Source organism: Topomyia yanbarensis, chromosome 2, assembly GCF_030247195.1.
Source record: "Topomyia yanbarensis strain Yona2022 chromosome 2, ASM3024719v1, whole genome shotgun sequence".
NCBI lineage: Eukaryota > Metazoa > Arthropoda > Insecta > Diptera > Culicidae > Topomyia > Topomyia yanbarensis.
In genome coordinates, this window is record NC_080671.1 from 85,445,167 (window position 1) to 85,472,956 (window position 27,790).

Sequence of the window (27,790 nt, forward strand, 5' to 3'; positions counted from 1 at the left end):
GCGGAGTCGCTGGGTTCTGGTGTCTTACGGCCAATTTCTTCACTGGATGAAAACCGGTTTTAGCTGAAAAACAGTTTTCAGGTTGCTGGTCAGTTTTCAATGTAAACCGGTTTTCATCCAAGTGAAGAAATTGGCCGTTAGTGTTCTCTAAATTCCGTGTGAAATTCAGCGCGAAATTCCAGGTCAAATTCCGCGTGAAATTCCACGTGACATACCGGGTAAAGTTCCGCGTGAAATTTCGCACGAAACTTTGCGTGAAATCTCATGTCAAATTCCGTGTGAAATTCCGCGTGAAGTTCCGGGTGAAATTCCACGTGTAATCCTGCTCGAAATTCCGCACGAAATTCGGCGTGAGATTCCGTGTAAACTCTGTGTGAAACACCGCGTGAAATTCCGCACAAAATTTCGCGTGAATTTCCGCGCGAGATTCCGTGTGAAATTCCGTTTGAAATTCCTTGCGAAATTCCACGTGAGATTCCACGTGAAACTCCGCGCAAAATCTCTCTGAAATCCCACGCGACATCCCGTAAAATTCTGCATGGAATTCCTTCTGAAATTAAGCCTACAATTCCGCATGAAATTCTGCGTGAAACTCCGCTTGAAATTCCGCGAGAAATCCAGTGACGTCCCGTGAAATTCCACATGAAATTCCGCGTGAAATTCCATGCGAAATTCTTTGTGATATTCCGCGCGAAATTCTAAGTGAAATTCCGCGTGACATTTCAAGTGAAATTCTGAGTGTAATTTCAACGTTTAATTCCGCGCGAAATTCCACTCGAAATCCAGTGAAATTCCGCGCGACGTACCGTGAAATTCCGCGTGAAATTTCACATGAAATTCCATCTGAAATTCCGCATGAAATTCTACGTGAAATTCCGCGAGAAATACCGCGTGGAATTTCGTGCGAAATTCCGCGTGAAATTCCATGTGAAATCCTCCGCGAAATTCCGTGTGAATGTCATCGCGAAGTTTCGAGTGAAATTCTGCGTGAAACACCGCGCGAAATCCCGGCGAAATCCCGCGCGAAATTCCGAGTGAATTTCAGCCAACAATTCCGCATAAGATTTCGCGTCAAACTCAGTCTACAATTCCGTCTGAAATTTCGCGTAAAATTCCGTGTGTAAATCCCGCGTGGTATCCTCCCGAAATTTCACGTGAAATTCCACTAGAAAATCCGAGTGAAATTACACATGAAACTCCGCGTGAAATTCCACGCGAAATTCCGTAAAATACCACCGCGCGACATCCCGTAAAATCCCGCGTGAAATTCCGTGCTAGATCTTGTTTAATTTTGCGTTAAATTACGCGAGAAATCACGTGGCATTTCGCTTTAAATACTGCGCGAAGTTACGCGTGAAATTCCGCGCGACATTCCACGTGAAATTCCGAGCAAAGTTCCGCGCGAAATTCCACGTGGAATTCCATGTAAAATACCGCGTGAAAATCCGCCTGAAATTCCGTGCGAAATTCCACGTGAAATTTCAGTTCCAATTCCGAGAGAAATTTCGTTAAATTCGCGTGAAATTACGCGAGAAGTACCGCGTGATATTCCACGCAAACCTCTGCATGAAATTCCCTGTGAAATTCCGCATGAAAGCCTTGTAAAATTCCGCGTGAAATTCAGCCAACAAGTCCGCATAAAATTCTGCTTGAAATCCCGCTTGAAATTCCATTCTAAATTCCTTGTTATATTCCGCGTGAAACTCCGCGTGAGATTCCGTGAGAAATACCGCTTGAAATTCCGGGCGATATTCCATGTGAAATTCCGCGTGAAATTCTGCTTACAATTCGGCATAAAATTCCAGGTAAAATTCCGCTTGCAATTCTGCATGAAATTCCGCTTGAAATTTCGCCCGAAATTCAACCAACAATTCCGAATGAAATTCCGCGCAAAATTTCGCCTAAGCGTCCGCATGAAATTTCGTGCAAAATGCGACGTGGATTCTGAATGAAATTCCTTGCAAAATTTCGTAAAGTTTCACGTGAAATTCCGCGAGATATGTCATGAAATTCTGAGCGTGAAATTCCACCTGAAAGTCGCGAAATTCTACGTATGATTTAGCGTAAAATTTCGCTAGAAAGCCCGTAATTCCGCTCGCTCGAAATTCTGTGTGAAATTCCGCGCAAAATTCCGCGTGAAATATCTCGTAAAATGCCGCGCGAAATTCCACGCGAAATTTTGCGTGAAATTCCGTTTACAATTCCGCGTGAAATTTCACGTGAAATTCCGCAAGAAATTCCTTGCGAAATTCTACGTGAAATTTCATGTGAAATTCTGCGCGAAATCCCGTCTAAAATTCCGCGTAAAATTCAGCCTACAATTCCGCATGAAATTCCGCGTGAGATTCCTCGCAAAATGCCATAAATTCCGCGTGAAATTCCGTGTGAAATTCCCCATGAAATTCAGCCAACAATTCCGTATGAAATTCCGCGTAAAATTCCGTGAGGAATTCCGCGTGAAATTCCCCGTAAAATGCCGCGCGAAATTTCGCGTGAAACTCCGCTTAAAATTTCGCGTGAAATTTTGCGTGAAATTCCGCGAAAAATTCCTTGCGAAATTCTACGTGAAATTCCATTAAAATTCCGTGCGAAATCCAGTCTGAAATTCCGCGTAAAATTCAGCCTAATTCCGCGTAAAATTCAGCCTAAAATTCCGCATAAAATTCCGCGTGAGATTCCTCGCAAAATGCCATAAAATTCCGCGTGAAATTCCGTGTGGAATTCCAAATGAAATTCCGCGCAAAACCCCGTGCGAAATAGTGCGTAAAATTCCGCATGAAATTCCGCGTGAGATTCTTCGCAAAATTCCATGAAATTCCGCGTGGAATTCCATGTGAAATTCCGCGCAAAACCCCGTGTGAAATTCTGCGTAAAATTCCGCGCGAAATTCCGTGAGAAATTCCGCGTGAAATTTCTCGTAAAATGCCGCGCGAAATTTTGCGTGAAATTCCGTTCACAATTCCGCGAGAAATTCCTTGCGAAATTATACGTGAAATTTCATGTGAAATTCCGCGCGAAATCCCGTCTAAAATTCAACGTAAAATTCAGCCTACAATTCCGCATGAAATTCCGCGTGAGATTCCTAGCAAAATGCCATAAAATTCCGCGTGAAATTTCGTGTGGAATTCCAAGTAAAGTTCCGCGCAAAACCCCGTGCGAAACAGTGCGTAAAATTCCGCGTGAAATTCCTCGTAAAATGCCGCGCGAAATTTCGCGTGACACTCCGCTTACAATTTCGCGTGAAATTCCCCAAAAAATCCTTGCGATATTCTACGTGAAATTCCGTGCGAAATCCAGTCTGAAATTCCGCGTAAAATTCAGCCTACAATTCCGCATGAAATTCCGCGTAAAATTCCGCGTGAGATTCCTCGCAAAATTCCATTAAATTCCGCATGGAATTCCATGTGGAATTCCATGTGATATTCCGCGCAAAACCCCGTGAGAAATTCTGCGTAAAATTCTGCGCGAAATTCCGTGAGAAATTCCGCGTGAAATTTCTCGTTAAATGCCGCGCGAAATTCCACGCGAAATTTTGCGTGAAATTCCGTTTACAATTCTGCGTGAAATTTCACGTGAAATTCCGCAAGAAATTCCTTGCGAAATTCTACGTGAAATTTCATGTGAAATTCCGCGCGAAATCCCGTCTAAAATTCCGCGTAAAATTCAGCCCACAATTCCGCATGAAATTCCGCGTGAGATTCCTGGCAAAATGCCATAAAATTCCGCGTGAAATTTCGTGTGGAATTCCAAGTGAAATTCCGCGCAAAACCCCGTGCGAAATTGTGCGTAAAATTCCGCGTGAAATTCCGTGTGAAATGCCTCATGAAATTCAGCCAACAATTCCGCATGAAATTCCGCGTGAAATTCCGTGAGAAATTCTCCGCTTACAATTTCGCGTGAAATTCCGCGAAAAATTCCTTGCGAAATTCTACGCGAAATTCCATTGAAATTCTGTGCGAAATCCAGTCTGAAATTCCGCATAAAATTCAACCTGAAATTCCATATTAAATTCCGCGTAGAATTTCATGTGAAATTCCGCGTGAAATTCCGTGATATTCCGCGCGAAAGTGCGCGTGAAATTCCACGTATAGGTACACCTCGATACGTACGTATACGTACCATCGTTATTACGTACCCTCGATAGTACGTACATTTTGTCTCGATAGTACGTACACCTACCATAAAACATTTTTTTCGTTTGATTTGTAAATTTCAACAAAATAAGACAAATTTTACGGAAGTTGCATGGATTTCTGCATATTCTGGAGTAGTAGTGTGCTACTCAGAGTAGTTCTGTAAAGTCCAGCAAAATATTTCAAACTTTAAGTAAGTCATAAATTCATCGCCGAAATCTAACAAGTATAAAAAAAATGCAAGCTTTAGGGACACCCTACAAGTTTCAGGAAAGTCGTTTGTATTTCGGAAGATTGCTAACTTGCAACAAGCTCCTTAAAACTGCATATAATTTGTACCACACTCAGTTTAGTTATAGTTTGTTTTTGTCAAACTTCAGAGTATCTCAATAAATTTTAAGGATGATCTTCGAAGGTCGTATGGAATTATGGTAATGCTTCAAATTTTAGGGACTTTCTAAGCAGACATTTCCTATAAACAGCAGAGCTTTCACGATTTTCACACATATTTTATCAACCTTGGGAAATTCTGCGAACGGAACATTTCGAAATAATATTACTGTTTCAGTAGCAGTAGCCGTTAACAGCTATCGGTGATTCAGTCAAGCTGTTCTGAACTTCAAGAATCTGCAATATTAAGTAAAATCTCAAGAATCTCTGAAAAGTTCGTGAAGTTTCAAGAATATTACAAAGATTTACGAAAAATCTTTCAAACAATGGGGGGCATTTGCAAATTTTATAAAATTCTATCAAACGGAATTTCATGAAACTCGCTATTATCTTCAACGAAGTATTTTGAGAAAATCTTACAAAATTAGAAAACTGACGAATTTCAAAAAACCTCTTCAACCTTTAGGTACGGCATGCCCCATAAGCTTCTAAGAAGTCTTACTAACTTTAAGGAAAATTGTAAAATTTCGAGACATGTTTCGAACATCAAAGAAGATTTTAGGCAATTTTGAAGGTTAATATCTAGAGAGATGATAAAACGGATTTTGATGAACGAACTTCATTAAGTACATAAAATTTGAGTGCTGTTTCGCATATATTCTAGGAGATAGAGAGATATGGGGAGACTTGACCAGGTTTTCAGTTAAACCTATGTCTAAAACCTTTTCAACCCTTCTTTACTTGTTCCTAAGTTTTTCAGAGATGGGGAGACTTGACCAAGGCCTGGGGAGACTTGACCAAGCGAATTTTATCAAAACAATAAATTAAGGCATACAACATGCTATCTTCATATTTTTACATATTGTCGAGATCCTTACATACCAGTAAAAAATATAAAAGTTTGAGGTGGGATATTTTTGTGACGTGTTTAACATTATCAGTAACTACAGTTAACGAGTATTTCACCATAGTAAATATCAAAAATTTTGAATCTTTCTTCAGCTTATTTCCACTTGGTCAAGTCTCCCCATAAAATCTCCCTAACATTAGTTATTGCGTAAACCGTCGTGCAAATGTTAGTAATAACTATTCCAATATTCCGATTTATCTAATACCATTTCACCACTTCATAAGGAATAAGATGATATATGAGTGTTTAAAAAGTAGTTATTAGTCGAGTGGATATATTCATACAAAGTTTGATAAAAAATTACATAATAAATTAATTACGGAATATATTTTATAGTATTTTTCATTCCAAACTTTTAAAATTACCTTAAGGGGTCGAAACAAGTATAAAAATATTTTTGAAAATTTTGTGAGAACACGACATAGCAAATAATAGAATTTTATGCTTGGTTAAGTTTCCCCATGTTCCCCTACAATGTTTAGAATAAAATGATAGAGATTCGCACGACTTGCAACTTCGATGGAGGCCGGTAGTAGTCATAGAGCTGAAAAAACGCATCTAAATGGGCATTTTTTCAATACCTCGCTTAAGAATTTTGTCAGCGCGATGTATCCACCATATTGGTATGGCTCAAGAAATATTTCCTGGTTCAGTAAGACTTATCTTGTGTAGTCAAAAACCATGGTTTATATACCTGTTAGCTCATATGCCCGCATAATTTTAATTTAAAATCATATCGCCTTTGCAAATATATTTAAACATCCGTTTTCGAAATTTGTAAAGTTCATTAACGACCAAAAAGTCAAAGGAATAAAAAAACAAATTTTGGTTTGTTCATATTACACAAATAAATTATTGTTATTATTACACAAATAAATTATACAAACAACAACTCCTTTCGCTTCTGAAAAATCAAAAATTCATGAAAATATTCAGAGAATTTCTACAAATTCGAAGCAAATGTTATATATTTCAGAGGTTCGGGATAGTTCTAGAGCTTAAAAAAAGTCCTACTAAAATCAATAATAAAATACTATAAAAATCCTAATAAATTTGCGGAAATGCTCAAGACAATGCTATCAAATTCAAAGGAACTGTATGAGACCAAGGAAATGTTTTTACACTCCATTTTCAACCATCCTGATTGATGGAAACTATAGCATTATAAGATTAAGTACTTGGTGATAGAACAGTTTACCACTAACAGGATGATGAATTTAGTGATAAATATTATTTTGGTAAAGTTTCATTCAACATTAAACATGAAAAGTAATAGTTTGAATTTTATTTTTATGATTCGGTAGTACGTACGCTAAACGCAGCGAAAGTGTACGTAGTATCGAGGTATACCTGTAATGTGTTTATTTCAAAATCGATATTTCAGACCCACTAGGAAAGTTTGTTCTGGATCCACCTCAGTTTGAACAAAAATTTAATTAGCTTAATCAGTATTAGCTCAATGTTGTCTTTTGGCTAACTAATTTTATCATGCGGGTGTGTGTGTGTGAAGAAGGTCTATAATAGATCCATTCTATCATAATTTATTGGTTGTCAAACTTCAAACGCCCATCTGTTACGATAACCTCCCGTATCGAGCTGTGTTAAATAAACTAAATAAAAGTTCAGCCATAGAAGGTCCGATTCCTTCAACCGCGCGAAACTTTTAAACCAGGTTTACCAGTACGCTTAAACCAAGCTTAAACGTTAAACAAGGGTTAAGAAATCGACTCTAAGGAAGGCAAATTGTAGCAGATTTTATACGTTTAAAGCTATTGTACAACTTAAAGAGACTAGAATAACAAAGAGACGCCATGTTCCGTTTGGAATTCCAATTTTATTGTCAATGTCATTCCAAACGAGCAAGAGAGTTGTCAATCGTAAATGTTTAGCATTATGTGGCATTGTTTTTAAGGAAGTATTGTTATGCAATTCATTAAAATTACTAAAGATTTTAAAGATAAAAATTATATCCTCAAACCAAATTTGTTACAATACCATCGTGTTTAGAAACGCTAAAGCGAATAGGGCTTGGTTTAATGGGAGCACGAAATTCAGCATGAGGGTAACGAATACCAAGTGATGCAAATAATTAATTTTGGCCTAATATGGTTTTGCTGCTGCAATATACGATTCCTGCGGATATAACTTTGTTTTAGCTGGTCGAGGAACTCAGCAGACCAGAAGTCGCATCGGATTTTGGTTAGAAGAAAGAAACGGAATAACAACAAACAAGTTTGGTGAGGCTTGCACATTTGCAGTGTTGCCTGCACAGAAAAAAATATTTTGTAATTTTAAGTTTATTTTCATGCACATATTTGGAGCATGAATATAAATGTAAAATTAAGTCCCATCACAAATACACACGACTTGTCGTGCTTTCTTCAACGAATTTTTCTATAATTTTACACGTGGATTGAAAATTACAGTTTCTTCAAACAGAAAACCAATGCACTTCAATGTATTTTTACTCGAATACTGCTGTAAAATGAATGACATGTAGTATTACACGAATGAAAGTGTAAAATTGTATGCTGTTTGATGCTCCAATTGATTTTAGCGTAATTTTCAATCAAATTTTTGATTCAATCGTTGTATGTTTACATTAGTATAGATTTACATGTCGTTTAAGCTTCATTATTTTTTGGTGTGTGTGACCTGTAGCCTGGTTGCTAGTTGAATTGTTTTCACTGATTTAAGATGGCGTCTCTTTATTATTCTATTCTCTTTAGTACAACTGTACGCCGCAAATTACCTGCAGTGACCTCACAGTTATCAACGTTCTGTTTGAAATCGCAGATCTGTCGGGTCACGTCGAACATCAGACCAACTGAACACTTGAACTCGAACACCTCTCCATCCAAGCACAGATAATATTTGGCGCACTCCGTGTTGGTCCACATCTTATGAATGGGTCGTTCCGGATTCCTGCGAATGGACCGCAACGAAAATCAATAATAATAGTCTGATCAATCATCTGCTTCGTGAGAAGAAATTAGCTGGTTTCAGCATTTCATTAGTAATCGTTTTACAATTTTATAGCTCAATTTTCCTTAGAGCACAAGACGCTAATTTAATTCAGCGAGTTACTATATCTATCGAACAATCAGTGAGAGTGAAAAGCTATAAATATCTATGAATTTTGTTTGCAATTGTTGTAAAAGCTCGCTTAGCACCACATTGCAGACAAGCTGAATAATAGAAATAAATAGTGACACCAATAACCGACCTGTAAAATCGTCCATCCTCGAAGCAGGGAACGGTGTTTTTCAAACTTCGCTTCACGAGATTGCCGCAATGCACTGTGGACAAATAATAAGAAAAGAGAAGATAAGCGATCGTGAAAATTATATAGGCACATGTGACGACTGACATTGACTCGACGTTTTTCCATTACAAAGTAGCACACTTCGTTGCATTTCACTTTCTAACGATTGCAAACTATAAATGTAACCACAGAATACCGGGGAGATTATTCATTTTAACTTAAGTTGATCGAAATTGGTATATATTTTTAATTTGAAAATCGCTGAGCATTCAATAATGTCGTTGCTTTCAAAATAATGATTTGCATTACATGTTATAGATTTTATTCATTTTATATTTTTTCAATCTATTTTTTTTTTTTGTAAATTTGTTTATTTAGGCCCAAATGCAGTGGCTTAACAAGGGCGATTATTCTTTTGATTTTCGAGTACATTGCACGTGTTAGTGGGGGAAGGGAAAGCCGTATTTAAGGGCGGCTTACTCCCCTCTTTAATTAGTAAGGGAATAGGTAGGAAGTGGGATACATTATACAATTGACATTGTCGTTGGCTGGTTGGTAACTAATATGCACTCTTGGTTGTAGTGGTTTCCATCCTGCAATCGCAGGGGCGATGGGAGGGTCAATATTTCGGATATTATTGGTACTCTGATGCTGCCATGATGTTTTCTACATCATCATCTAGACTCGTGAGGCGGTGCCATGGTATAACTACAGGGAAAGGTTGAGAGGGTTCTACTGGCAATGAGAGAAGGGAAAATGTACTAAACTTGGATATTACCAGTTTTCAAAAATATATAGATAAGAAAAATGTAGGGGTGATTACGGCTTGCCAGGCCGTTCCGGAATTGCACATAGGGTGATCTACATTGTGCCCGAAGGGAATCTATTAGTTGGGACATGGCAACACAGTACTCTGCGCTCGATGTCGTTATAGTCGTTCTCACAAATACAATGATTACTGTCAGCAAGCCATATACGATGGAGATGCGCATCAAACGTGTAATGGTTGGACATGAGCTTTGACATCGTACGAATAAAGTCCCGGTTCACATCCAAGCCCTTAAACCAAGCATTTGTTGATACCTTCGGGATAATGGAATGTAGCCACCGTCCCAGATGTCCATTGCTCCATGAAGTTTGCCAACTATCGAGTGTCCTCTGACGAGAGATACTGACATATTCATTGAAGTAAATCGATCTTTTCTTCTGTCTGTGGCTAAAGAGTCGGCCTTCTTTTTTTTTAGTTAATATTTTTTTATATGACCCACCTCACACCAATACACATCTTTTGCAGTGCGGAAGGTTTGCGAGCAGATATCTTTCGATAATAGTTTTCACTCGTGAGAAATTCCTTCAATCTTACTTCACTTCCGTGTATGCCCATCCTTCTCTCTTATAAATCCAAAGGCCTCTGCTTCACAAATATCTTGCAGGCCTGCTTAAATTCTCTTAGGTTATTGGTCCGTTTGGCGTATTCTGGTAATGCGTTGAACAAATTATAGTGTTTATAAAATAAAGAGTTCTATGTACAAGATTTCTTAGCGCTCAATAATCTCAGATTGCCGACTTGTCTGGTTTCATATCGGTGCACATCTCTTCCGTACACAACAGGGCTACACAAGTACTGCGGCGTCATTCCATTTATTACTCTGAAGATGAAAACAAGTGGGTTATATTCAATACGTTGCTGAACTGACATCCATTGTAAACAATTGAGCAGCAAATGTCGCGGAGTTAGTCTGTCACATCGTAGTAACAGTCGCATTACTTTGTTTTGTAAGATCTGCATTCGCTTACGCTGTTTCTTGGATGCTAAGAACAGAATAGAAGCACAGTAATCAAAATGGGGAGCTATTATGGTCTTGTAAACAGTTATCTTTGAGTCCAATGTGAGAAACCTATTAATCCTACAAAGAACGCCAAACTTCCTGGCAGCTTTCCGGATTGTATAGTTCACGTGCTCATTAAAACTTAGTTTTTCCAATGTGACCCCAAGATATTTGATAGTTGCAACTCATTCAACTATCTTTCCATCTATTTCAACTGTTGCAGTACTTTCATTTATCTGCCGCGTAGTTTCAATCATATATTTGGTCTTGTAAATGTTCAATTTGAGTTTTTTCCACTTCAACCAATCACTAAACTTCGTCAGCTCAAGTTCATTAGCCTGATGCACTCATCGAAACTATTACCGATGATAAACAAAACTGTGTCATCGGCAAACAGGTTTATTTTCGCATTTTCCAAAATGTTTCTCATGTCGTTAATGTATAGGATAAACAAAAGTGGTCCTAGTACACTACCCTGTGGAACACCAAGGTTAACATCGGCTTTCGATGATGTAGCGCGGTTATACCTTGTAACTTGCGTACGTCTTTCTAAGTAACTGCGAAACCACTCAAGAGCATTTCCTCTTACACCATATTTCTCCAAAACGCAAATCAGTTTACAGCGATCAACTGTGTAAAATGCTCGTTCTAAGTCAAACAAAAATTGCCAAGACAATTTTTCCATTCTCAATGGCCTGCTTCCACTTCAAGCGCTGTTTCACACGAATGATTTTTTCGGAATCAATCAGGTCACACAACAGTATACCAGCACTATCTACATAGCCCATCAATTGTTCTTTAACGACCGTCTCTAAAACTTTCTCGTAGATCGGTAGCATATTTATCGGCATGTGATCCTTTGCTCGTGATGCATTTGGCACTTCTGGAACTGGAATTACGACCGTCTTCTTCCACGCTTCCGGAAAAAACACCTTGCCGGAGCGATTCATCAACAACTGTTAACAGTTTATCAGCAATTATGTCAAACGCATCCACCAGCACCCGCTTAGTAACATTGTCCGTTCCCGAACAATTTTTAAGGCCCGAGACAATTTCTTTAAGCTTGAGCATATTGATAGGCTTGAAAACATAAAACTGATTTTCGGTTTTCTCGCTTTCCTCCACTAGTCGGCCTGTAGGTGGTGGAATGGCTTCGTGAACCTCTTCAACGCTCTTGATAAAAAACTTATTAAGTTTTTCTGCCGTAACTTCGCCAGAATACACCTCGTTCGAACCATCAAAAATAACCTTAAAATTTTTGCCATCTCCAGGTTTGATAAGGGCTTTTAAATATTTACAGAGTCTTCTCATCGCCTGCGATAGAGCAGTGTGACGGGATCCATACTATGGTAATCTGGCAAAATTTTTCAGATAAAGCACTAAGAGGTTCCCGTGTTTTTCCCAAGAAATACGGTGAATGCTTTCCAGGTTTCGCCTTACGGAGGGCCTCAATGGAGCTGAGACTGTCTGAAACGATGAAGTAATGATCTTCGAGCAAGGTATCAATAATCCCAAGAGCATACTGAATGGAAGCCAATTCTGCGACGTAAATTGAAGCAGGATCACTGAGTTTGTAGGAGGCAGCAAAATTTTCGTTGAAGATACCGAAATGTGTAAACCAATCGAGAATTGATCCGTCAGTGTAGAACATTTTGCCGTAGTCGAATTGATGATATTTATTATAAAATCACATGTGAGCGAATGTGATCTTGGATTCCACAAATGTCTTCTTTCATGTGTAACCGCCGGTTACGATGAGTAATTGATGGCTCCGCCACAATAAATATCAATCCTTGAGCGGTTCAATATTTTGCCCTCCCAGCATCCAAATCCAACTCTGCCTTTTCCTGCTACGAGCTCCACTGCCACCCAAATGGTACCCACATCATTTCACAGTACTTATTTACAGCGGTACCTGTCTCATTTAGCCGCCGCTACACGCCACGGGTAGAGTAGCCAAGAAAAAGGGTTAGCAAACGGATATAGCCGACCTGTCAAACTTCGGAGGTGTTCGGTTCATCTCCGGTGCCGACTTACGAATACGTCACCGTTTTTGGCTCAGTTCCAGGCCCTGATCCGGAAAAAAGGTAAAAATTGGGTACAAAAATGTAGACGGGAAGGTGGTAGCGGGTACCACATGGTTGTATGGCTATGTAACTAATACCTCTGGGTAGGTCCCCAGAGGACCTTTTATTTTTGGCTCCAGATTGTCATCTGGAACCTATTCCTTCGCAGGACGAGACCAAGAACAGGAACGGAAACTACCGCCAACATACGGCTCTCTGTCCGTCCCCACTGAGACGTCCAAAAAATTGTTTCAAAATCGTTCAACACGGGTCCAACAATGGACGTTTGTTGAACGGTTATTTGGACGTCGTTCAAATTGGTCCAACGAACGTCCTTCATTGGACAATTTTGAAACCAACCGTTCTTAGAGGGTCGCCACGTGCCAAGACCCCCCTGGAAACAATCCCGGCAGCCACCACGCCATTCTTCTGCATGCCGGCAACCCTGAAAACCGGCAACCATAAGCCGCAGGTCGAATCTACTCCCGAGAGTAGAAAATACCACTATCCGGTCGAAGGACGCACGCCATACACGCTCCGACGGCCAACCGTTGGACCAGAGTCCCAGTTATAACCGACGCACCGCCACTGCCGCCATACACAGCCATTGTCACCGTAAACCACCAACATGTCACCCAGTCGACGATCCGGCCATCTTCCCTCTACACCCGTAAAACCAAACCGCAAGTAGCAAGTGACGTCACTTAGAATTAGGTTATTTATAAGTAATAAATAGAGTTAAGATGTTTAATGATGAAGATTAGTGATATTGTAACTTAACTGAGCCTTGGGTTAGTGAATTTGCATCACGTTTCGATTTTGCTCGAATTTCGGACTCAAAAGGAGTCGCCAGCCCTCGTCGTTGGTTGTCGTACAGGAAGTCTAATCAGGTTTGAGCATCCCCTACGTAAGTACACCCGTTTGCTGGTCCTCGTCTGGTTGCATTGTCTGTGATATTACCGAAGGCAAATGGGTCACCCTCTAAATGAGTGCATATGATGGTGGGTGACATTCATATTCACCACCGACAAGCATAATTTCTCCTACCCTGAGCAGCTCGAGGTAACACATGAATGTGTCAAAAAATACAGTTCAATCAGAAGTATCTAAGAGATAAGCATGGTTAAGGTTGCACAGAGAATGCGCTAAATTCGCAAACGAAAAAAGCAGTTTTTTTTCCACACCGTATGTCAGATCTTCATAAAAATCAATCAGCAGTACTGTAACAACATTCTACACACGCTGATTGATTTTTATGAAGATCTGGCATACGGTGTGGAAAAAACTGCTTTTTTCGTTTGCGAATTTTGCGCATTCTCCGTGCAACCTTAAAGTTATACGAATATGAGTTGAGTTCTGATATGAGAGGTCCGATTTTTTAGCGGAAGGAAGCCCACCAGCACTTCGAGACTCATCATATGGGTCGGGTTCATGCAACCTAAAGCAATTGGCGATTTGCGGCAAAAATAAAATTAGTCATGCGACACCTATGATTCAGCTCATGAACTAGCAAAGTTTGATTTTTTTCGCCCGCAAGTGAGTCGTAGCTTACGACAAAAACTTCATTTTCTTCTCGGAAAAAGCTTACCACTGTCAAAATACGAATGAAACGAGTAAGAAATTTAGTTTTATATGCAATAATTCTGAAATTACAGCCATTTGCAACTATTTGGCTCATACATTTCTTCGAAATGTTAGCGGGGTATTATTTTGGATATAAAAAATCGTTCCGTAAACGAAGTTCCAACTTGAAACCAAGACCCAATCAGTACCAATGTCAAACTCCTGACACTTTCCTTTTAGCCGGATATATTCTTTCTTGCGTGATCTGGAAAGTTTCATGAATTTACACCATCTCATGAAGGTTTAGCTTAACTTAGGAGGAACGGGAAATGATGTTGCGGCGGCTACGGCGCTCAACAAATTACATTTCGGAACAGCCCACATATAGCTCTGCGAATGATATTGGAAACCACTATGTTTTAAACCCTTTTACTCATCATCTTATAAAATGATGGTTTTCCTTCATTTTCATAACCAATTATCAACAAATTGATCGGTGATTTGGTGTTTAAACGTTATTTTTTACCAATGCTTACAGAAAATATATGCACTATGTCAGAACAGAATCAAATCAGTAACACTTTGCTTTCAGCGCTAACTGTGAGCGGTTTCAACGTAGAATCGCCAATGCGCAAACAGCTATTCTGGATTCTCTCAAGTTTGATGAAATGTATGTTCGCTGCAGAGCGAAAGCAGAAACATCTGTACTCCATCACTGATAGTATTGTTGTTTGGTACAGCCTGATCAGGCCCTTCCATGTTCCGGTTATTGTACGGAAAAAGTTGGTCCTTTGATGGCACTTCTGTTTCAGATACCTAATGTGACATCCCCAGATACCATTAGAGTCGAACCAGACCCCGAGATATTTGAATGTTGAAACCTGAGCAATTTTAAGCTGTAGTTGCGCTGGTTCACGCTTCCTTGAAAATATGTTTTCTCCATGCAGAATTCGATGCCTAGCTGGCGAGTCCAAGTGAACAAATTGCCCAAGGTATCTTGCAACGGTCCATGCAGATCGACAGCTTTGGGACCTGTAATAGAGGTCACACACACCGTCATCCGCAACCTGCCTTAGCGTACAGGAATTGACAAGACATTCGTCAATATCATTCACTTAAACGTTTTAGAGGAGGCGGCTAAGATATGATCCCTGGGGAAGACCCATGTAGCTAATTCGTGATGTGGATAAATCACCATGCGAAAAATGTATGTGTTTTATAGCCAACAGTTGTTTAGAGTCGGTGAAAGACCATGCTGGTGCAACTTCTCTCCCTTTTGTTTATATGGAAGCCAAATTGTGTATCTGACAGGAAGCCATTTGCGTCGACCCAATTGTCCAGACGGAATAGGATCATTTTCTCGATCCAATATCTTTCGAATACATGACAGCATCGCAATCGGTCGATAAGAATTGTGGTCGGAGACTGGTTCTCCTGATTTTTGGATGACGATGACCTTCACTTACCTCCAGTCATGTGGGACAATGTTGCCCTCAAGAAACTTATTAAATAAATGTTTCGTTTGTTTATACATGTTTGTGTACATTTCGAACGATTTCATCGGTCGCGCGAATTCATTTTCGTTCATCTGACAAAAGTTTTCGTATTTATAAGCATAATATTGTGGTATTGCTCCGGTAGAACATGAAACGAGCTCGGTTTCTGTTGTGAATTATCCCGGAAGAGAGAAACACTCCAACTTATTCATACAAAACCAGCGATCGATGCCTCATCTGAATCCGATCGAATCCTTACTGTTCCGGATTCTGGATCAACTGGAAGCGAAAGAGGTTCAGGAAATCTTCCTGAAACCGGCGGACACGGATCCGGTTATTTAATATTTGACCGTCGTGATGATCAACAATTATCTCTTTTGACTTTGACGATTTGACGAATGGCGCTCGTGAATGTTATAAAGACTTTCATATATATTAGCGAAAAATTCGTTTGCCAAATGAAGCCGATTCGTGGTCGGTTCAACGAAAGTTGTTTCGTGTTTTTTACGAAAAACTCGTAATGAAAAAATAAGTATTTCAAAAGAACTACGAATGATTCATCATATGTATGAAAAAATCGTATATTTTATGAAAATTGTCTGTACGAAACTAATTCTCTGCGATTTACGAATATATTCTTTCAGTGTAACAGTGATCAGATCCGTGGTTCCGTTTAATAAGTTTGCCATCGAAGGATACAATCGCTGCAAGGAGGGTCCATTGTTCACTCAACTGTTTTAAAAATGTTCTCACTGTTGGTAGAATATCAAACAGCAAGCTTTTCAGAGGGTCGGTAATGTTGACAGCTGGGAATATCCAGTCCACCATGTCAGAAAATTTAAGGCATCCCGTTTTGGGTTGAGTTTCTGACTGTAAGATTAGAGCACTTGGGTTTTTTGGAACCCCGGGAAATGCTGGGAACTCCTGGCTGTATCTCAATTTACCAAAACCATGAGGTTTATCTTCGGATTTATAGCAGCACTTGTAATTTTTGGATGATTTTTATTTTGTACCCCTGTTTGGGACTGCCTAGGGTTCTTACAAAGAAGCTCGTGAGAGTCCAATTTCGATCTTTTCCTGGAGTTTTCAAGTTTCCGAGGAATGCCCCTCGCGAGAGGCGTAAGTAGCATTATTGTCAGTTGGCAAAAGAACATACGGGTGTTCAGAGATATGGCGGGTCGTTTCAGTTTATCCGCGCACAGTTAATACGTTGGCAAGTCAAAAGTGTATGCGGATTTCTCCCGCAGTAAACACACTTTCCAGCAGCCTTCCTGCAGTCATCATCCATATGGCCTTCCCCACACTTGCCACACCACTGCTACAGTGGGTGGCCGTATGTCCTAGCTGTTTGCAATTGGAACAATTCATGACCCGCGGTATAAACAGACGAACAAGTAGACGAGCCCCCTCCACTTCAACGTAGTTCGGCGAAGCTGATCCTGTGAAAGTCACGCGAAACGAGTCTGATGCATAATATATCTTATCATCGGTTGACATCGAGTGCAATTGTCTGCACTCCAATATCTTCACTGATTGAAAGTCAGAGTTCCTAAAGCGGCATCTCTATCCAAAAACCAGGAAAACCAGCTTCCGACCACAACTTGTATCGACCGATTGCAATGTTGCCCTGCATCCGGAGGCTTCGTCTCGACAATTGGGTCGAGGCAAATGGCTTGCTGCCAGATACACATTTTGGCTTCCGCAAAGGTAAAGGGACGAACGGCGGCCTTGTGTTGTTGAAGACAGAAATTCAAATGGCCTATGTTCATAAAGCGCAAATAGCATCAGTTTTCTTGGATATTAAGGTGGCTTTTGGTTCAGTTTTAATCAACACTCTTTCTGAGAAGTTGTACCAGTGTGGTCTTTCAATAACTTTGAACAATTTTTTGCTGAATTTTTTGTTGGTAAAGCACATGTTCTTTTCGCATGGCAATTCGTCAACGTTTAGATTCAACTTCATGGGTAATGGGTTCATGCCTAAGCCCTCTTCTATACAATTTTTACGTCAATGAAATCGATAAATGTCTTGTCAATTCCTGCACGTCCAGGTAACTGCGATGGTGTGTTTTCTGTTATGGGACCCAAAGCTGTCGACCTACAAGGACCACTACAGAATACCTTGGACAATTTGTCTACTTGGGCTAGTAAGGGTATCGAATTACCTACGGAGAAACAGAAAACTGAGCAAGTCGTAATTTCAGGAAGCGCGAACCAGCACAACTACAGCTTCTGTTAAGGTGACCTTCTTCTAATTTCGGCAGAAAATCAAGCAAAATTTGAGAATTTTTTGTGGAAAAATGAAGACATACGAACTTCTGCTTTTAATCTTTATTTGTTATTTGTCGATAATTAGAAAATGATTTTTTTTCTCAAAACTACAAAATAGCGGCACAGCATATGATTGAAAATCGTCCCTGAAAATCGCATGACAAAGATTGGGCGCTAGCTTAGTTCTGTCACTAAGTTAGTGTCGGATTTTGATGAGACGAAGTTGAAACGCAAATTCCATAAAAAATTTAGACTTTTGGGCGATACATAACTATTATCTTAGGCTCCCGAGAGGAATAAAAACCTAATCTTGCTTGATGCATCCACAGTACAGGATCTCTCAGAGCGCAGCTTAATTTGTACCATTCTTTTAATAATTTTCATTTGTAGCAAACTCTCCGTGTGCCTCTAAACAAAATTTCAAGCAACGCTACTGTTTTAAAATAAAGCATTTCACTGACTACGCTGAGCGCGAAAAAAAGTCAATTCAGGATGCAGAGATCTACTAAACATGTGCATAATACCCTACACATTTCATGCTCAGTGCTCGATAGCGCAATTAATCAAATAAGATCGATTACGATTCGAAACCAGAATAATGCGGCTACGATTATCGAAGTGAATAACCTAAAGCACGCTCCTCGGTTGAATTGAAACGTCTAGGTATCTATCTGGTTTTAATAGTGTGCAATGCAAGTGTAACTGATACAAACACCGACCGCACGTACACTTTTCCCACCGACGATCCATTACATTGCAAACTGCGAAAATGGATAATTTAATTTTATTTATGAACCAGCTCCAAGTCGCTTCCAATCGAAATCGAAAGTTTAATGTAGGCATCTATGGAAGAGAAAGATCTTTTCTCAACTCAACCGCTATGTTTCCCTATGTATGAGGTGAATGCGTGAGGAGCGCTGGTAAAGGGGGATACGGGGGAAACCAACGACGCCGTCAGTCGGTGCTGCATAATGTCGCTGTTGGGAGAAAAGCCGTCGCGAATATTATCCAACTCCGACGACCTGATCTTAGAAGAAGGCAAAAGTCGAATAAGTTTATGTGTCCGGTTGGATGGACGAACAGCTGGTCGTTGGTGAGCTGCATTGTACCTTGTTGACTGAGTTTTGAACATTTCCGGTCCGAACGGAATGTCAATTTAATTTAAAGCTTTTAAGGGTGATTTATGGTATAGTTTTTTTTTGCAAACTCATATCTCGTTAGAAATAATTGGAAGAACTGTTAAAATTATATTTTGAATGATAACGGGTATGATAATGGTATGGTCAAAAATCTCACACAAGCGACGACTCGTAAGTAGATCTATAATAGTCGGCGAGACATCCGACCTAGCAGTTTAGCAGAGCGCCAGTCAACCTGGGGCTTGGAATTAATGCTTATGCCGCGAAATCGGACATGAATTAATGCAGTAACATTAATTTGGATATTTTGGCATTGAAGAAAAAATAGCGCATACGAATGCATGAGTTATTTATGTAACATGTGACGAACATTACTTTCTGTGAATGCATTCTAATTGGATAGTAAAATGTGACCATCATTATATTTGTTACTTTTCTAAATATATTGATATGAGTATGAATCTCAAATGCAATAAACTACCTAATTAATTGTCATACAGTTAAACAAAACAGCCCAATAAATTGACTGTCAATACTCCGAAGAAAAATATGGAATTTTGGTGAAAAAAGTGATTTAGATATCTAGCCAAAGCAAACAGAAAGATGTTTCACTTTTGCGGCGAAGTAGATAATTAATTTCCGGTGAAATTTCAATTAAAAGCTTCTCGGTTCAACAGCAACAAAGCGTCGAAATTAGAAACGAGAAATTTTTTTATGTTGTTAGCGATCTCCCCACTTGAGTCTCTTAAGTGGGATCGGCGTTGATAGGCAACAATGGGTACAAAAGTGAATCGGTGATAGAATTATTTATCTAATTCAAAGTTATCTATATTGTTCATTCGATAGTTTATTCCACTTTGTTTCACCTTTAGTTAGTTCAACCTGTGAAACTATTATCTAACGAATCTTGACCTGCCGCGAATTCCCACCGTAGAAGAGTGGATTTATTTTGGCTCAAGACTGCCACCATTTTAGTGAGAGTATGAGACAAACAACCTAATTTGCATATCAAGAGACCAAACCTACCAACGGCAGATTTATTGCACAAAAAAGTAGTTTGCAGCACACTGTTTCGAACAAGTGTACCCCAAAGTGTACGGATCGCCTAAGGGGGTATCTGTTGCACCCAACAATTATTGTTATTCAAATCGGTGTCATTCGTCTAAATGAGAGCAGTTTTGCGATTAATTCGCTTTGCTCCAACTTTATAGTTTTTATCATGATTTGACAACGACACTGTACAAAAAAATAGCGTGAACGGGATGCAGGGTGTACAAATTTCAAGTTTGATTCATCGCTTGATGATTTATCGATGTCAGAAAAAACAACGACGAAGTTATACTCTGTTGTGAATTTTAATGGAGTTTTAAAATATTTCAAATGTAGTAAACGTGACCCCTGGTCGCGTTCGGGTTCATGAATTTTAAAATTCTCGAGCTCGGGCCTGGTTTGAGTTTTTTCAATTTTATATTCTCGGGTTTGGGTTTTCCGAACTAAGTAAAATTAATATCGTGTTTTGAGCATTTCGTATCTGTATAAATTACCTGAATCGCTTGTAGTCGTTCTATTTTTAAAACCAACATGTTGAATGGATGTATTTGTTATTAAAACTAATCCCGGCCCGGATGGCCAAGTATGACATTCCACTCGACTTAGTTCGTTGAGATAGGAAAATGTACAATCATAAAAGAGTCCACGACTGATTGGCTCATGGTATTGTCGGATTTTATTGCGGAAGAGTAAGCCTACCAACTAAACCAGCACGTTTTGTATCTCCATATCGTGATTGTCCCGGGACCATAGTCGAAACGTGATTTTGTGATTGCCATTGAGCCATATAGCTCCCTGCTTCGTAACTTGTACGAGTTTGCTCAGGAATCAGAACCCATTTACTCCTATGCGTTTGTTGATCCCGTTGCCCCCTCGCCAGCTTCCTGTGTAACCGGTACACCCACGACTGTCACCATCGTCGGAACCCGTCGAGACGTTAACCACTGCAGAGCTCAGTGTATGTATGTGCCCCCGTTTTTTTATCAGGGGAAAAAACTTCGGAAAGACCCTTAAAATTCACCAGTTCAGGGACTACTACTGTTAATACATTTCCTGGGATGACCACCCACGCTGATCAGCTGTCGGCATATTCATACTAGAACAGACCAGCCAAGACGCAGCCTATAAGATAAACTATCCTACGATCAGAATTATTTGCAACATAATCTCGGCAAGTCTATAACCGTAAGATAGTCACGAACCAAGAAGAAGCTTTCAGCTCTTAAAAAAATAGATTTTTTTCAGTTTCCCTAAAGGGAAATCATTAACTCTACCCTTACCGCCGTACATGATTCCTCCCCGGCACTACCTTACAACATTACTCCGGAGAGGAGTTATTTTAGATGCATAGCGACCCCGCTAGTCTATTTGCTTTGCAGTTAGTTCCTTCAATGCATTTAAAACACCACACCTCGACCATCCACAAGCCATTTCTAATGGCAGTACGAAAACTCGAGAATTAGTGCTCTTCCCCTACAAGGACAATCTGGCGGTAAACTACAGATTGTCAAATTTTTTAGCCCTTTGGCTCCTTTATCATGCCGTTTCAGGCCCATGCGCAGAAAATTGTCAAGAGGAGGGTTTTGATTTTTTTACGTCTCTTAGAAAAGAAAGGCATAGAAAACCTGAAACTTTGAAGGTTTTTGCTGAAGCCTGAAGGGCTAAGTCTTGTGTACCAATCGATTCCGCGTAACAAACTGAGTAAATATCTGTTATCGAGAAGAAACCTTCAAGAGACACCGCTGCCTGCTGATTCGTGGTAATGTTGGATTGGTTTATAGTAGTTAAGCATTCCGACTAGAGGGTTTCCCACACTAAATTGCATCACGGAAAAAACGCCGTAGAAAATAACCCAGCGGGTATTTTTGCCTTCAAATTTGGGTAGAAGTAGTTTAGAGTGTATAAACTTGGAAAAAATTGGCGTCACCCGAAAAGCGACGTCGTGAATTGATTTTGCGCATGCACCCGGAAAATCCTCAACTCTCTCATCGAGACATCGGAATCGTGCAGTCAACGGTGAGTCGTGTGATTAAACGTTACTACCAAACTCTGAGCATCGAACGGAAGGAGTAGAGGGTCAGAGTGGATGTTCAATTAGTGATCAGGATCACAAGCGTGTAGTGAAAGCGTTTAAGCGGAATCCCAATGTTTCAGTTAGAGCCAAGGACCGGGAGGGACTGCATACGTACAAACTGCAGAAGGCTCTAAATCATAACGAATAGCACAATGCAGTGCCCCATTGCCTCATCATGCAGAATGAAACTTACGTCAAAGCGTACTTCCGGCAGCTTCGAGGTTACTGTTCTTCACGGCCCAGCACAAGTTTGATCTTCCGGAGGAAGTAAGGAGGCAGAAAATTTCAAAGTTTTCTGATAAATACATGATTTGGCAAGCGATCTGCTAATGTGGCAAATGGAGCGTGCCGTTCGTGACTACTGGGACTGTAAATGGGGAGATCTACCTCAAGGTTTGTTTACAGTAGCGTCTGCTTCCTCTATTGAAGCAACAAGCCCTACGATTTTCAGCCCGGAGCCCCCTCCACCCCCGACGCATCGAAAAATACTGGGCAATAATTATTATAAAGCAGGCACTACGGAAGCATGCCATGGAGGTCATATTCCGTGATGCAATTTGACACCCCTTAAACCTAAAGCTCTTGTATCTCTCAGTCCTCATCCATCCGGGCAGTTGTTAAGTACTACTTCAGTAGATACTGTACTCTTGCTCTTTTTATTTTGTGGTAATCGTTCATGTTTCTTTCTAATACAACTTTTGTGGCTTACTGTCCAACCTTCGTGGTATATCTGACCTACTCAGGTCTGCAGCAAATATCGTCACCTGGTGAGATGCAAACCGATCCGGAGTTGTCGACCATAATGATTCACATCTTTTTATAACCATAACTTCGCAGGGTTTCTTATCCTTCTTGGCACTACACGTTCCTATTTATCTGCTAGCTGGTGCTGAGAGTTCTTCGGAGGCGATATTTCTCCCGATACCGATGCCCATTTCGCGAGCCATTCAGTTGTCAGCAAGTCCAACGGTGAGATCATCGGCGGTATAATTTCTGCAGACCATGATGTCCTGATTTTCCCCGACTGGTAATCGGTTTACTAGCAACTGCTGCCAAGATCGAAACTGGTCGAAACGTGAACAGATCCAGAGAAGCCCATTAACTTGATTTACATCCCTTTCCAGCCACCCTTGCCTGTTTTCTAGCTTGGTTTCTCCAAATACTTTTTTTAGAGTGATCGAACTTAAATGACATTTTATGTGTCAAAACGACTCGAAGTATAATTTTTTCACTGAACAGAAAGAAAATAGATTTTTTAATGTAATTCAAAACCCTTGTGGGAGGGGTTTGAACCCCTAATACCCTCCCCTTGTTCACGGGCCTGTGCCGTTTAGCACAATTTCCTTGTTGAGCCGCTCAGCTCCCGACTTTTCGCGAACTACTCGGTCTAGTCCCCGACGTAGCACTTAGCCTACTCCGACGGAGAATACCCCGGCGAGAGAAGTTTTCTCGAAACCGAGCCAGCCAGTCAGTTGCCAAGGTCGGTCCGGCGATTCCGATGAAGTAAGGCGTCTGGTGCACTGGCGCCTCGAAGATCCGCGACTGGTGGTGTCTCGTCGCGGTCTACTCAGTCTAGTCCCCGGCGATGAATCTAGCTTATGCCAACAAAGAGTTCCCCGGCGAAGGAAGTTCTTCCGACACCGATTCTTTTTAGGTTTTAGTATCACAACTTCTTGAGCCCTTTGTCTCCCTGTCCGGTGCCATTTATCACCACAACTCCTTTAGGCCCTTTGGTTCCCCTCTCGTTCCATTTCGCCCGCTGTGATTCGCATTGACTTCGCCCTTCGTTCGTCTCGTACAGAAGCACTCTGCTCTAGAAGTAGCTCTTCACGATCTGGCATAGATAGTCGGAAACCCTCATTCTGTGCAGCGTTGCAGCAATGGCTTCCCAGCTAGTACTGTTAAATGAATTCTGCACATCTATCGTGACCCCAGCGCAGTATCGATCTCCTCTTCGCTTCTGTTTAGATGCCTTCTCAGCACTCTCGAGCACTGTCTGAATTACATCTACTATCGATGCTCCTTTGCGGAATCCGAACTGCATCTTGGACAGTCCGCGCTCACCTTCCGTGAATTTCGTCAACCTTTTAAGGATGATCCTTTCCAGGAGTTTTCCTAATGTATCCAGTATCCAGTGGGCCTGTACGAGGCGGATCACCAGCTTCCCCGGCTTTGGTAGCAACACCAGCTTCTGGACCTTCGACATTTCGGGGAAGTTGCTTTTATTTAGACATTTCGAGGTCTTCGTTGAAGGGTTTCGTCTTCCACTTTCGCTCACCGGTCATTCATCTCCGTGCTGCAACAGGGTTCCGTTGGCCGATACGGTAGCGAATCGCCTGGCAGTCGCTATGCGTATACTTTTCGCATATTCTCCAATTCAAGTTTGCAGTCAGCGAAGGGCTACAGAATGTGACGTCGATGATAGACTCCCTCTCGTCTTTCCGAAATGTTCTAACGAAACCTTCATTGCACCATAGTGCGTCTAACTTCGCTAGAGCTCTCTGCAGGATACACCCTCTTGTGTTGGGTACTCTTCCCAATCAGAAGCACATAATAAAAATAATTTAAAACCGTATCTCACGCCAGATTTATAACACAGTTTCCTACAAGAATTGCATTCTGTTATCATTTTGTTATTGTGTTCTGAGCGGGTTATGTCCCACTCCACAGCACAGGCATTAAAGTCATCGGCTTTCGGCTGATCAACTGCTTGGTTAACTGCTCCAGAATTAGTCTGAACTGCTTCACTATCCACCTTGGAAGAGTGTAAAACCTGCCCATAACTTGTATCGCAGCCGCTCCAGTTCTATCCGTAACCCAGCACCTCACAGGCCGTCTACCGTCGTTATCTCATCCAGGTCCTTGCACATAACCACCGTCTCCAGGTTTAAGGCTTTAACTGTGGTTCGCGTAACGCCCTGTTGAAACATATAGCCATTGTAGGATGTACAACGGCTTGCTCCAAAAGCTTGTTCAGGTGTTGCCCAATTTATAAGGTACCGCGTACCCTTGTGTACATCACTGGTTTCGACGGTAACAGCTGACGTTAATTCCTTCGTCTGCCTATTCCTATTTAGCCTTAGTCATGGTTGTCCTTCGCAATATTGTACGGGGGCCTCCCATATACCGGTCCAAAAGCTAGTTTACATCGCCGGTATCCGGTAGACTTTCGCTGTAATCGGGCTTCTAGTTGCTGATTTGGTCATAGAACGCTCACTCGTTATCACTGAACATCCAATTTTGTTGTCGTCACTTCGTAGAGTCAGTGTAACGAACTAGCTTTCCTGATAAGACACTCAATGCGTGTACTGGTGTGTCGGGTTCCTCCGTTAGCTGGTAAGCACCCGGCTTGCGAAGCTCAGTAGGTGCAATGATCACGACCAGATGACAACCTAATTTTGCCGATCTTTTGCCGTCTATGTACGCGGTCAGTCTTCCAATAGAAGCACGTTTGTTCGAGATCTGACCTTCCAATCACCGTTGCCATGGAGGTAGTCGCCATTCTCAGTGATGTTGGAGCAGGTTGCTTCTAAGCGTAAGTCAGTATTCTAAGCATCTAACAGTCGCCACTCCAGCACAGAACATTATTATCTGCAGATCTTTCCGGTTGTGCTCAAATTCCAGGTTCATTAGAAGAACGTTGCCGTTCATGAAAGTGTGCAGGTCAACTTAAAAGAATACTGCAGCTTCGGGATCCAGGGGCGTCACATTGGGTACGTGTCGCGATACTGCGCAAGTGCATCATCCATATTGAATATCAAATCGCGTTGTAGCGGCTGATCAAGGATTGAATTTCCTGGTAATGATGGGACTCCAGTTGCAGATGCCTCCACAAGCGCTTCAGGTTCGCGGAATTCGTTCGCAATTGACAAGCTAAGCCCTACTGTACCTTCTACTCACCTTTCTCTGCACTTCCTGTTGAATTAAATCGTATTTCTGCTGGGGTTGCAATATTGTTGCAGATGATTATTTTTCGTCTTGGGTTCTGCGCGTTCTGATTCAGACGCCCGGAAAACTCTGAACATCTCGAGTATTTTAGGTCGTCCGCTCAGGTCGGTCTCAAGCGCTGTACAAAGTTGGTAGGCATGGATAACGAATTTATTCATCTCCGTCACCCATATGATCCTACGCCTCTGTGTTCCCGCAAGGCTGAGCGACTGGCATTTCTTAGTCTCAGCATTTCTCACAAGTGCTCTCTCTGCCCGTTCGTAGTGGTAGCTCTTGGTACTCGTAACTCCTAAAAGCCCGCTGTCCCCCCACCAGTCTCTGGTCGCTCGCATTGTGCCCCATATTAAGACCGCCAGTAGTTGGAGTGCCCTCCTCGGGCGTTCGCTTGGCCAAAATTCTTCTTGTTCGTAGCTCCACAGTTGGGTTGTAGTGATAAGCCGCTCCTTAACGTAGGAAGCGGCACTTACGCAGTTCTCCCTTCTCTGTCAGCATATGACCAAAGATCCCGACGAGGTTGTATACCCGATTTTTTGTTGCCTGCGGCCGTTTTCTTCTTCATTCAATTTATTCACTTTGTTAACTTCGTCTTTAGTTTCATTTCGTTTTCTTAATTTCATTCATTTTATTGATTTTACATAATTTATACATTTTTAAAGGTTTTATTCGTGCAGGACTTGAAACTATGTCTATCACTTCTCTAATTGAGTGCGCACTTCACGTGAGTTTTGGAAGCTAATGAACCATCAATCAGTGGTATGTATAAAAATATCTCATCTTACCGGTAGGTGGATAAATCAGGTTTTTTCATAGAAATTAGCACATCTGCAAACTTACGATCGCATCATAACAAATTTGTAATTAGCATCGAATAAACAGGACCAAACTTCTTTCGTCAGCCACTGTGTTGTGTTAATAATAATAATATCATTTCGGTTCCAATCATCATTATATTTTAAACATTCAAATATGACGATTCGAGTGTCGTTCGCCAATAACCGAAGCTTTCTCGAATAAGCTGTTATGCAACAGTGTACTACTTTATCGCGAAAAAAATAATTCAGAACATACGTTACATATTCATAATGCAGCAGATGAATTTGATTACGTACCGTTTCCAGCGAAAGTAAACAGCGCGGCTGCTGCGAGGAGTATAAATAGATCCATTCCGGCTGTTGCTGAAATTGCGCGCTGAGTTTCCTTCTCCTTCCCTGCTCACTGGCAGTGGTCAGTTTGAATGATGTTTTCGTTTCACTCGATCGCAGCTGCTGATTCTCCTCTAACTCTGCTCTCACCAAAACGTCGAACAAAATTGATTACTGTTGGATTATGCCTTTCTTCGATGCATCCTCATTCTCACACGGTTTAATTTTTTTCACTGTTTGTTGGACCGTTCTCCTTCGAACGTGTTTTGATTTTAACAACCACTAAACTGTTTGAGGAGGCCTCTCTAAATGAACCGCCTTTGTGAGTTACTGCTTTTCGGTTTCTACTTGTTGATTAAGGCAAACATCTCATCACTCAATAATGGATAATAATTAGGTTAGATCTATTCAGCACTAGTACCGATAGCACCGATAGCAGTTATACCAACTAAATACCACACCACCGAATCACGCTCGAGTTTTCACCGATTCCTATTTTCCGTCCATCCAGCAATGA

General features: G+C 41.0%; 1 protein-coding gene across 6 annotated transcripts in view; it reads right to left on the bottom strand.

Moving 5' to 3' along the window:
* Positions 1–27,790, bottom strand: part of LOC131678708 (chitin deacetylase 1) — a 42,050-nt gene that overhangs the window by 2,136 nt on the left and 12,124 nt on the right. For 3 of the 6 annotated variants that reach the window (XM_058958984.1, XM_058958982.1, XM_058958983.1), the window contains exons 2-4: positions 27,241–27,617; positions 8,660–8,732; positions 8,186–8,358 (exon numbers count right to left, since the gene is read on the bottom strand). In XM_058958984.1, the coding sequence (XP_058814967.1) occupies positions 8,186–8,358; positions 8,660–8,732; positions 27,241–27,295 (301 nt within the window). In that variant the 5' untranslated portion in view covers positions 27,296–27,617. Of the gene's footprint in view, positions 1–8,185; positions 8,359–8,659; positions 8,733–27,240; positions 27,678–27,790 lie in introns of all 6 variants that reach the window. The other 3 variants (XM_058958981.1, XM_058958980.1, XM_058958979.1) reach the window with 2 other exon arrangements.